This window comes from Electrophorus electricus, chromosome 2 (assembly GCF_013358815.1).
Source record: "Electrophorus electricus isolate fEleEle1 chromosome 2, fEleEle1.pri, whole genome shotgun sequence".
Classification (NCBI taxonomy): Eukaryota; Metazoa; Chordata; class Actinopteri; order Gymnotiformes; family Gymnotidae; genus Electrophorus; species Electrophorus electricus.
This window is the reverse complement of record NC_049536.1, coordinates 18,687,126-18,698,622: the sequence shown is the minus strand read 5'-3', so window position 1 is coordinate 18,698,622 and position 11,497 is coordinate 18,687,126. Positions and strand designations below refer to the sequence as shown.

The 11,497-nt window shown below is 45.6% G+C and overlaps 1 protein-coding gene across 1 annotated transcript in view; it reads left to right on the top strand.

The window, feature by feature from the left end:
* The first annotated feature begins 1,164 nt into the window (after window positions 1-1,164).
* The window catches only part of kcnk9 (potassium channel, subfamily K, member 9), a 47,182-nt gene continuing 36,849 nt past the window's right edge, over window positions 1,165-11,497 (top strand). Inside the window, exon 1 of the mRNA XM_027016251.2 lies at window positions 1,165-2,196. Within this exon, the coding sequence (XP_026872052.2) occupies window positions 1,608-2,196 (589 nt within the window). The 5' untranslated portion in view covers window positions 1,165-1,607. The remainder of the gene's footprint in view (window positions 2,197-11,497) is intronic.

The window sequence follows — 11,497 nt, the reverse complement described above, 5'->3', positions numbered from 1 at the left end:
GCACTGGTAAAAGATGTAAGCACTGTTTTGAAACTACAGGCGAGTAAACAAGCAAATACTAGTAATTTAGAGGAAAGACGGGGGAAAGGCGCTAACATTCATTTCCAAAGCCTACGCACTTTTCTCCTTGTCTGCGCGTAAATGCTTATTGTATGTGCGTAGACTGTAAAGGTGGCCAAACTGAGGACCGAGCCAAAATTCTTAATTTTCCATTGGCTTTTGTGGCTAGATAATATTTGGCCATGTGACTACGCGGTAAACTCCCCATATGATCATAATATGTTCGTGAGAGGATGTGGGCGTGGTGCCGTGCAACCAGGGTACACGGGGATGTGAGGGTGGGGGTTGAGGTAGAGACCGGTGGTCGCGGGAGCACCCCGGGAAGACGGGGGGACACGGCGAAACCGCACTCAACAGGAGAAGCACGGCGAGACGCGCTCATCAGGAGAACACGCTCCGAGTGCGCTGACTGTAAAATCTCAGGCACGCTCACCCCTCCTTATTAGCGCGACAATCAAACAAAACACGAAGGGAAAAAGATTCCCTATTTAAGCAATACTGACCGGATAGTAGAACTGGTTGTTCAGCTGTGCCTAGACGCGCAACTAAAGTGACTTTGTTCAGAATGTGTAGTAACCGATTTTTAAAAAATCCGCATTTATTGTTTTGAGCTGTCTAAGCACAAGTTGAACGTCTGTCTCGCACACTCGGTGTCCATATGGAAGAACGAGCACAAAGCGCCAGAACGCCGTGCTGAAGCAACGCAGCGGGGTCCGCTACAAAATACGACGTCGGCTTGGTGATGTGGCCGTTTCAGACGCACGCTGCCTGTCGCTCACGTCCGCCTGCGTTTGGTTCCGGTGGTGCACCGTGAACATGTTACCTTTCCCGGAACGGACTGTGGCGAGAGAAGAGACCTACGCTCGCTTCGGAACAGACTGGCTCGTTTGTGACGGAACCTGTTGTTATTCTGAAGATTTCTAGAGTTAAAAGTGTTCCGTGTGGCCACTTCATCCCTCATGCACACGCTCCAATAAAGGAAAAGTGCGCTTTACAGCCGCGTGGACGTTCCTCTGTCGGGATCTGTTCCGGAGCTCTGGGGGGGGGGGGGGGGTTCGGTTTTTTTGGAACATCGCTCGAGCTGCGCGTGAAGTCTCACCTCGCAAATGTAAGAAGACGCCTTTGCCACTCACGGCTCCTGTAGGGACTCTTGGAGATAATGGTGCGTGTGCTCACAGTGCCCGTCTTAAGCATGGCCTTTCTCACAGCCCTCAGTATTCCTCTTGCGCTGACTAAGTGAGGATAGTCGACAAAAGCCCGTAGCTGCAAAGGATGCGGAGATTAACAGGTTGGTGCTACCTCAAAGTTTGAGGAAAATGTCCGAAGATGTACTGCCGATATCATTCTTTTTTCGGATATATCGTTTTTTTCTTTTAGCACCAGGACAGTTATTTGTCTTAAATCTGTAAATGCAGCCACGAATATGAACAGGTGCGTAATTATCATAACACGAGTTTTGGTGACATCCCCCTACTCTGCGAGTTTCGAATCAGACAGTGTACTCCGATGAACACGGGAGCGCGAGGTAGTATCTGCGCTGTTTGTTAATGGCACTGCGCGCCGGGAGGACTTGGTTTGGGCAGGTCTTGCGCAGAGTCTCGCGGTTGCAAGGCTCGTGGTCTCGGCGCTCGAGCAGTCTCTTGTGTCTCTCCTCGAACCAGGACCAGGATTCAGGGACCTGTTACCGAGACCTTAACCGCAACCGGTGCCCCGGCGCTCACCTCCCGCCGCACCACCAGCACGCCAGGATCTGCCCATATCTGTCCTATCGCTGTCAGAGCTTTCCCGAGTGCTGCGCCTTTCCGGGGGAATCGAGGGGACATGAGCCCCTCACACACCGGTTCCTGGTGGCCATGAAGCGGCAGAACGTGCGGACTCTGTCCCTGATCATCTGCACGTTCACCTATCTGCTGGTTGGGGCCGCGGTGTTCGATGCGCTCGAGTCGGATTTTGAGATGAGGGAGAAGGAGCAGCTCGAGGCTGAGGAGAAGCGTCTCCAGGGGAAGTACAACATCAGCGAGGACGACTACAGGAAGCTGGAGACCATTATAATGGAGGCCGAACCGCACCGAGCCGGGGTTCAGTGGAAATTTGCGGGTTCTTTTTACTTTGCCATCACAGTCATCACGACCATAGGTGAGTACGCTTTCTCTAACGCTGTTCGAGTTTGCTTTGGCTGCTGACCCAACTTGCGTGTTAGGATTCTCCGACATCATTTTATGGTGCAGCACGAGCGAGACTTTGTAGTGTGATTACAAAGTCAGTAAGACACACAAACGGACGCAGTAAAGTAAACTCAATGAACTTTACGGTGGATCCAGTGCAACACTTAAATGACTGTTTTTGCACGGTTTGATGCGCATTGCACGTAAAGCCAAACTGTATATGACGCGCATGCGGTGTGTTGTGAAAACTTCACTAGTAAAAGATAGCAAATAACGCCAGGGTGACAAGCTGGATATAACGTGAGCTGATGACGAATGAAAGCCACTTAGCTAAAATGCTGAATGCGCAGTTTGCGGATATGTTGTGAGTCGTTTTAATAAACTAAAGGTCATTTTAGTGTGTAACTTTCCAAATGTGGAATGGTCGAAGCCTTCATTAGGAAACAATTGTTAGGTTTATAACTGGGAAAAAAAACGACAACACTTTACCTACTCAAGTAGACTCGAGGCCGTTGAGTGGAGTGAACGTGTGGCTTGTACTTCGGTACGTTTAATACAAATGATCCATAGGTGAACGTGTTCTTGTATATAGCTACGTTTAATACAAATGACCGTTAAGTGAACGTTTGCCTCTGGCAGTTGTTCCTTCATATATTAATATAGCCTGTGCCACTGTTTCGTCGGTACTGGCAGTATTGTCACTATTTCGAGCCTACATATTCGTTGCACTTTCAGTTTATTAAAAATAATTTAAAAAGAACGTAGTTAAGAGAGATCAGTGCCAAACTTAACTATTATTTAAATCTTTCTTTTATCGAGATTTCTTGCTTTCCACGCTATGACGTCCATGTGCATTTGTACGTTTTATTTCCAGATTTAACTGTATAGCCCTTTCTGCGTTGTTGGATGGCGCGTAATCAGCGCATAAATCGTGGGCGTAAATTGTTTCATACAGCCCGCACAAGTAAGTGCGAAGCCACGAAACGGAGGAAGTTTTCCGCACTGCCTAGCGTGGTGCGCTCGGACGCGGTGCTGAAAGGACAGCTCCACTACACGGCCCGTCGCGAGTGCGTCACCGCGGACGCGTGACTGGAACCTCCATTCTGGAACGTCCAAAGTCCCTTTACGGGGCAAGCAGTCGAAACGCGCAGAACGCGCGCGGAAACAGTAATATTACTAACTACTAATGGAATAATAAATATTAAGGAAATCACAAACAAGTCCAGAAATCAGATCACATCTTTTCACTTATTACTACCACTACTACTACTACTACTAAATAACGAAAGGAGACGATTTAGTCGTGTCTCTTTCCGCGACTCAACAGGTGTTGGAAATCAAGTGAGGTCTAGTTTTGCTGCGGAATAGGATCAGATTTACACGTTATAGCCCACGCTAATTCACCTGGCTGCTCTTTTGGAAATTGATTACCCCTTCATGTCATGCCTCTGTAGTTAAAAGCAATTAAAATATATTCGGGCTTAATTTGACTCATCTTTTCTATAACATATATTCTGAAATGCTTCGTCTAGCACTGGAGATTATTTTCAAGCGTCTTTCTTCAGTCTGGTCTATAGCTTGTTGTTTCCTGTGTATGGGCGGTCGTCCAGTTAAGCTTTCTCGAGAAAGTCGATTTCAGTCAAGTTGAAGTCAAGCCTTATCGACAGAGAAAATCTCTCAAAGTTTTTAGGACCCCTCGCCTGTTTACCATCCGAACGCTTCAGTCCTCTTTTATAAAATGCCGCGACGGTGCACGAACATTTTCAACAACCTGCTCTTTGCTCGTGAATATCAGCTTATCCTGACGTCAGACAACACTCGATGAGTCGATTTCGCGACGCTGTTCCGACTTGTGCTCTGACTGCGGGGTGACATTGAATAATGGTGAAAATATCGCATTTTGTGACAAAGACTGTAATGTATAACTCGTGTTCTTTGAGGTCCGTACGCGCGCGCCAGAACACCGGGTGCGAACGAAGGCGGCCACGTCACGCGCCGAACTCTATTAGCGGCTCCCGCGGTTCCTGCAGCTGTTTCTAGAGCGCGCTTATCCAGCACGTGACTTGCCGAGCTGTATTATGTTCCGTAGTCTTAATGCTTGGTTTACAAAGACTTGAGTCTTAATTTAGCCTTTTAAAAATGTTTCCTTCTTTACTTCAGGCGAAATGTTACTTATTTCGGATAATTCTCAAATGTTCAACTTCAAAAAATGTTTCAAAATAACTACTTCGTCAGGTCAGCCGGTGAATGGCACATTCAGAGTGCTGGACGGAACCAGCACTCTGCTGATCCAAATATGTGGCTCCGTTATGTCTGGTGGTAATTCTGACATGGTACACAATACAAAAACTGCTACCGATTGGCCATACTCAATATATTAGCCGATTTCAGATTAGTACCGTTAGGAGAATGGTTTGTGTCAGATTCTGGGTTTAGACGCTGTTTAAAACTGTCCAGTCTACCTATTCATTAAAATTCCAAAATAAGTTTAATATCTATACATAATTCTTCTACTGACGTCAGTTCTTGTTCCCTCATAAGCACGACGGGAATGTTTTGTGTGTAGAACCACAGGGCTTCGTTACAGATAGCGCTTTTACACCAGAGCCAGTTTTTAACTCTCCGCCTGTCTTGTCCATCTCCGTGTTACACGTTGCGAGTGTTTTCACGTGCAGCAACGGGAACCGCGCAATGACTTTTTATAGACGTGCCTGTTAAACGGCTGCATTAGCGAAAACGGAAAATGTTTGCTTTTCCATCATCGTGCTTATCTGTCGTGGGTGGTGTTTGTTGACAAGTTTGGAAGGATAGCCTGGTTTTCCGTGTATGTTGTAGGTTTCATGTGATAGGCTAATTCCTATTCATGCAATCATATGTAAACATCAGCCATAAACTAATAACTTTGCTTACTGAGGCTTAGGTCATTGTATTGTGGCTGGAGCTGAAACACTACCACAGCCAAAGCTGTTATTCATATGTTTATTTTCATATTTCCAGGCTTATTTCTTCAGCACTCTAAACAGGTCCCCCATTTCCAGCCACCTTGTTAGTATATCTGATTGGTTAAACAAGCTTATCCCCTGTATCTTCTATTATCAGAGGTTTTGTTTTTTTTGTGTGTGAATGCAGTAGACCTTATTGCTCTCTCCCATCATGCCCACTGCACTGAGGTCCTCTTTATAGGTGTCTGCTATAAATGAGATGATGGTACAAGTTATTATTACTACTGTTAATGTATGTGTAATATAGTACCATATAATAACTCCTGCTCTCCTGCTCATTTGGATGTTGTTGCATTAAAAACTAATACTTAAAACTAGACATTGTCGCAGCAAAAACTTGTACTTAAAACTAGGTTGGTGACCTCTTCCTCTGCCTGCCACCTCAACCTGACCAAGTGGGATCATGTAGTCAGTGCGGCCAGAGGGTCATCCTTACTGCAGCCCCTAATGACTCTCCTATTGGTTAATACTGACCAATGTGAACAGCTACAGTGTGCTCAGTCGTGCCTGGTTGTGGACGACAAAGCTGGGACTTAAAAACTGAATTCCAGCTGGAGTTAAGTGTGGATTTGGTTGTCCTGTGAGGAAGGATAGTGAATATTCAGCTACAGCTATAGAGAATAATGTTACTGTAACTGTAAGTAATGTTACAAGAAGTTATATAACACATGTGTGATATAGCACTATATACCATGTAGTAAGTGCTGCCTGTTCACAGAATCTAGAAGTTGCAGCAAAAATGAATACTTAAAGTGAGAATACTTCAAGTATGATTAATGTTTAATACTTAAAATACAATTAATGTTGGCTTATTTATATTTTATATCATCCTACAAATCAGCCAGAACTTACTTTACAGAGTTTGGCAGGCTAGTGTTAATTTATCCATATTGCTATGTGTGTTCTTCCTGGGAATTGAACCTATAGCGCTGGTATTGTTAACACCTCGTCCTTCCAGTGAAGCTTCTCCAGTATCAGGTGTTCAAAACAATGTATCGATGCAGCAGAGAGAGCAAACATCAAAATGGCAATGTAAACTAAGTGACTATGGCCATACAGCAGGTGTGTGTGTGTGTGTGTGTGTGTGTGTGTGTGTGTGTGTTTGTGAGTGTACAGTGATTCAAAATATAGTTACACAGAGACAAAGAAAATTTTTATTATATATATTTTTTAGCTACTACTATCAGGTCAAAGTTTTAGAGAAGATCACTTTGAATGAATTGTATAATCCCTTACAGAAATCATGGACGTTTTCTTCATTATGTGTGTTTCTGTGTGTGTCTTCTGTGTGTGTGTGTGTGTGTGTGTGTGTGTGTGTGTGTGTGTTAGCTGTGATAAAATGTTTGTATATGGATCATACACCTTGTGACAGGAAAACTAGTGCATGTCTTAAAATGGCTCAGGCTTGTCCCTGCTGGTTGTGTAATGAATGAGGGTTTGTGTCCAAATGAGACCACCCTCACAAAGCCCCCCCATCACCCAGATCCCGACAGATATGAATCATTTGTGTGCTCTTCATTCATTTTGACATTAAGACTGTTGACTTCACATCCAGCCTTCAGAAGGCTGAAACAGAATCTGTATTGGCCGAAACAATATTTGTCCTTCTTCCACATTGTGCCCGGTGCTCTGAGGTCCTCTTTATAGAGGTCTGCTATTCTGTGCTAAATGAGATGACAACAGGTTGTTTATTTATATCCAAGACCTCAGTTTTGCCACACACACACATGCTGACCATAAAAATGTCACCCACCATGTTTGAGTCAAAAGCAGGGAAACCATCAGCGCATGTGCTTACATAATCACATCAGAGCATGAACTTATATAATCACACATTTAAAAGATTTACAACTGTAATATCCACAATGTTCAGGTTGGGCAATTGGGAAACGACGCATTTGGTCCCAGAAAGTGAGTATAACTGTGTGCACACAGCGCTAGTTGGACACTGGACAGCTTTAAGCCACAGTTGCTTATGCTGATGAAGGTCATTATCGCAGATGATATCTCCACTGAATGAAAAACACAAGTCAAGAAGCATCTGTTTACTTTTAACGCTTAAGAGTGATTCAAATGCTTCGAACGTAGACTCGGAAAAACAAAAGCTGGCTTGCAAACATAATGTCTTCCTGCAATAGCTCTGCATGGCTGCTCGAGCCGTTTCAGCTTTAGGAGGATGTACTAGCAGTTTGGGATTGTGGAACCAGCCCTAGGCTACAGTTATATCCAGTGTACTGTGGGGAGCAGAGAGGGGCCCTTAATGAAACCCCATTATGGTGCTGCCTTAGCTTAGCGCTGAGAACCAGCAGAAGGCATAGCGCATAATTAACACTTCAGATGACAACAGCTTAATATACACTATCCAGTTATATACCGTGTTATTTGCTTGGATCTGTTTTTAACATAGCAAAATGTTGCATGAACCAGAATGCTGCATGAACCTCAGATTAAGTCATACACAGTAAATGTGAAATTAAATTGCAATATATCCCTAGCATTTCTTGATAAGCGTATCAGAATGAACAAATATCTAAAAGTTTAAAGGCACGTGGCGGTGTGGCTGTGCTAACGAGCTCCATCGCCTCTGCAGCTCTCGGGGCGCGAGAGGGCAGCGGGTGCACGAGTGGCGGCTTCCGAGCGCGCTGCTGGAGATGTCAGGGTAGCCTCGAGCTTTGGTTTCCGTGGCGACACTGTGTATCTTGGCCACGTGCGCGGCACTAAGTCCGTGCAGAGCAGATTGGCCCTGGGCGGGAGGGGGAGAGGGAGGGGGGGTGGGGGCCCATGATTCCACTCTCTGCCATGATTAATTGCGCAGAATGTTTCCGCTACCCCGACGACGACTGCCTCACGTGTGCTACCTTGCCGCGCGCGAGAGCCGGCGAACGATGGCGTGTTTTACCCACAAGCCCCTGCTCTCCCTGCCTTGCTGCGTGGGAACCGGAGATGGGCGAGCCTTGATTTCCTGGCGACAGTCTCATCTGGATATAGCGTCCTCTTGCTTCGCTGATGGGGGACTGTGTTTCAGATGCGCTTTGAACGTCTGTCATTCCTAGTGAGTCACTTTAAGCCCAGAGATGGAGCAAGGCAGCGCTTACGGCTGTCAGTCAAGCTTTTTTTCCCCCCAGCTTTTGTGATCAGTTGCATCAATAAGATTCCCCTCTGTGGTGGAATCAGACACCTGCAGTGAAAACAGGGACGAGGTGCTGGAAAAGGTGCTACCGTAGCTTTAAGACAGTGGGACGTCTGCTGTAGCCGAGGCTCGAAGTTCTGGAACATGGTGTGCTGGGAATTCTGCACGCACACATCAGAACCAACAAATGTCTACAAATCTCCCACTCCAAAATGAGGCTGCATTTCAAATATGTTGTTAAAATGTCTATCTTGGGATCAGACATAATAAACGTTCTTATCTGCTAATTTGATTGACTGTGATTTAGAGGCAGATTATCGCGCATCTGAAGTTAATCCTCCCTGTCAGCTCGGCAGTGAATCTGGAGCCAGTCATGGAGTACGTTCTCTCATCCTCTATTTTTAGCACCAGACACAAAGATCACAATGACACTCGACTGCAAATGCAGCAGCGGCCCGTCTCGGCTGAACGACGGTACCGCCACTTGACGGCCACAAAACCCAGGTCCACGGGCTGAAGTCTCGCATGGTTGCACTGCTCCCTGTCCCAGGTAGCAAATGCTGGGAAGGAACTGTAGAATGGGCACTGTCTTTCTGCATCAATATATACATGAAAGATTCAAAAAGAAATTTCTCATTTTTTGAGTTTGAAAGAAGGAAAGTGGCACGGTGCGTAGGAATTAGATGCTTGCTTTATTCTTTGAGGATGTTACACGTTTTGGTCTTTGTTTTTATTTGATAAAGGATGGAGAGTGAAGTGAATGACGTGTGTTTGACAGCAGCTTCAGTCTCTCACCATGACAGAACATGATGACAGCATCTGTGGAGGCAGAGCAAACAGACTGGCCTGTGCTCAGTGCGCTGCAAACTGTGTGACCTGTGTTTCAGTGCACCTGTGTGTTAAAGGCTGTGTGAACTGTGCTTCACTGTCTCTCTGCGTGCTAAAGGCTGTATGACCTCTGCTTTCAGTGTGTCCCTCTGTGTTAAACGCTGTGTGAAATGTGCTTTACTGTGTCTCTGTGTGTTAAAGGCTGTGTGACCTGCGCTTGTGTGTCTCTGTGTGTTAAACGCTGCTAGAACTGTGCTTCGGTGTGTCTCTGTGTGTTAAATGCTGTGTGAACTGTGTTTCAGTGTATCTGTGTGTTAAATGCTGTGTGACCTGTGCTTTCACTGTGAATGCTGTGTGAATTGTGCTTCGCTGTGTCTCTGTGTGATAAAGGCTGTATGACCTGTGCTTTCAGTGTGTCCCTCTGTGTTAAACACTGTGTGAACTGTGCTTCACTCTGTCTTTGTGTGTTAAAGGCTGTGTGAGCTGTGCTTCAATGTGTCTCTGTGTGTTAAACATTGCAAGAACTGTGCTTCAGTGTGTTCCTGTGTGTTAAATGTTGTGTGAACTGTGTTGTAGTGTAAATGCTGTGTGAACTGTGTTTCATTGTATCTCTGTGTGTTAAATGCTGTGTGAATTGTGCTTCCGTGCGTCTCTGTGTGTTAAAGGCTGCGCGACCCGCACTTCAGTGTGACTCTGTTTGATAAAGGCTGTGGAAACTGTGCTTTCAGTGTGTCTCTGTGTGTTAGGCGCTGTGTGAACTGTGCTTTCGTACGTCTCTATGTGTTATATGCTGTGTGACCTGTGCTTCACTGTGTTTCTGTGTGTTAAAGTTTATGTGACTTGTGCTTCAGTGTGTCTCTGTGTGTCTCTGTGTTAAACACTGTGTGAACTGTGCTTCAGTGTGTCTGCATGTGTTAAAGGCTGTGTGACCTGTGCTTCAGTGTGTCTGTGTGTGTTAAAGGCTGTGTGGACTATGCTTCAGTATGTCTTTGTTGATTAAAGCCTGTGTGACCTGTGCTTCATTGAGTCTCCGTATTCTAAAGAGTGTGTGACCTGTGTGAACTATAAAGACTGAACTGTGCTTTATTTTGCTATAGATACTGACCTGTGCTTCAGTATGCTAAGGAGAATGACCTGTGCTTCGGTGTGCTATAAACCCTGGCCTGTACTTAAAAGTGATTTCCTGTGCTACAGTGTGTTAATGGGTATGACCTGTGCTACATTGTGCTCTATGTGTAACCATAAAGTGTGCTATATAGTGTATTACCTGGGTTGCAGAGTGCTATATGGTGTATTACCTGTACTACACTGTGTTATAAGGTGAATCACCTGTACTGCAGTGTGCTACAGGGTGTATTACCTGTGCTGTAGTGTGTTATAAGGTGTACCACCTGTGCTATACTGTGATTATAGGTTGTATTACCTGTGCTAAAGTGTGCTATAGGGTGTGAGGTGTATTATATGTGTGATGTAGTATGGTTTAGGCTGTATTACCTGTGATTTAGTATGTGTGTTATCTGTGCTAACCCTGTGCTATAGGCTGTATTACCTGTGCTACAGTGTGCTAGACTTCATTCATGCCCACAGGTCTTATGCACATTCCTATTAGGTAATAGTGACAGTTGAACAAAAGTGCTAGGATGTTAGTCTCTGACGTGGGTGTGGGTGCGTGTGTGTTGGGGGGGGGGGGGTACAAGAAGAAAAGAGCGTCTCCTGTTTGAATAGAGAGAGCACCTGAGTGCAGGTGTTATCCTCCCCTGAAAGCTATTCACACACGGCAACAGCAAAATCCCTTTGATGCTCGCTGCTGTTTAACGGCTCAAGATGAAGGCTTCAGTCTCTCCACTACCTCCCTATCTGTCTCCTTCGCTCTCCCTCACCCACTTTCTTCATTTCCCTCTCTGTCTCTGCATCTCTCTTCTGTCCTCCTCCTCTTCTGTCTCTCCCTCTCTTTCCTCCCTCTATCCTCCGAGTGCTGCTACATGTGCTGCCTTCTCCGTGTCTGCCCGCGTTCCTTCCACCTGCTGTTGCGTCTCCGTTCTGTTTGAGATTCGGAGCCGAGCCTACCCGGGACACTCCTGCCTGGTGCTTTAGGTGTTTTAAAGGTACAATTATGCTCTCACAGTTAAAGATGCCATAAGACACTTCCTGCAATCAATATCACTTTTAAAAACTCGACTTAGTCATCCAGAAATCTCCACACCCATCTACACTTCCCTCACCTTAGTTTGGGGGGAAAAAATAAAGAGGGACAGAGAGACAGAAAGAAAAATGCGAGAGAGACTGAGAGACAGAGAGATTGAGAGACAGAG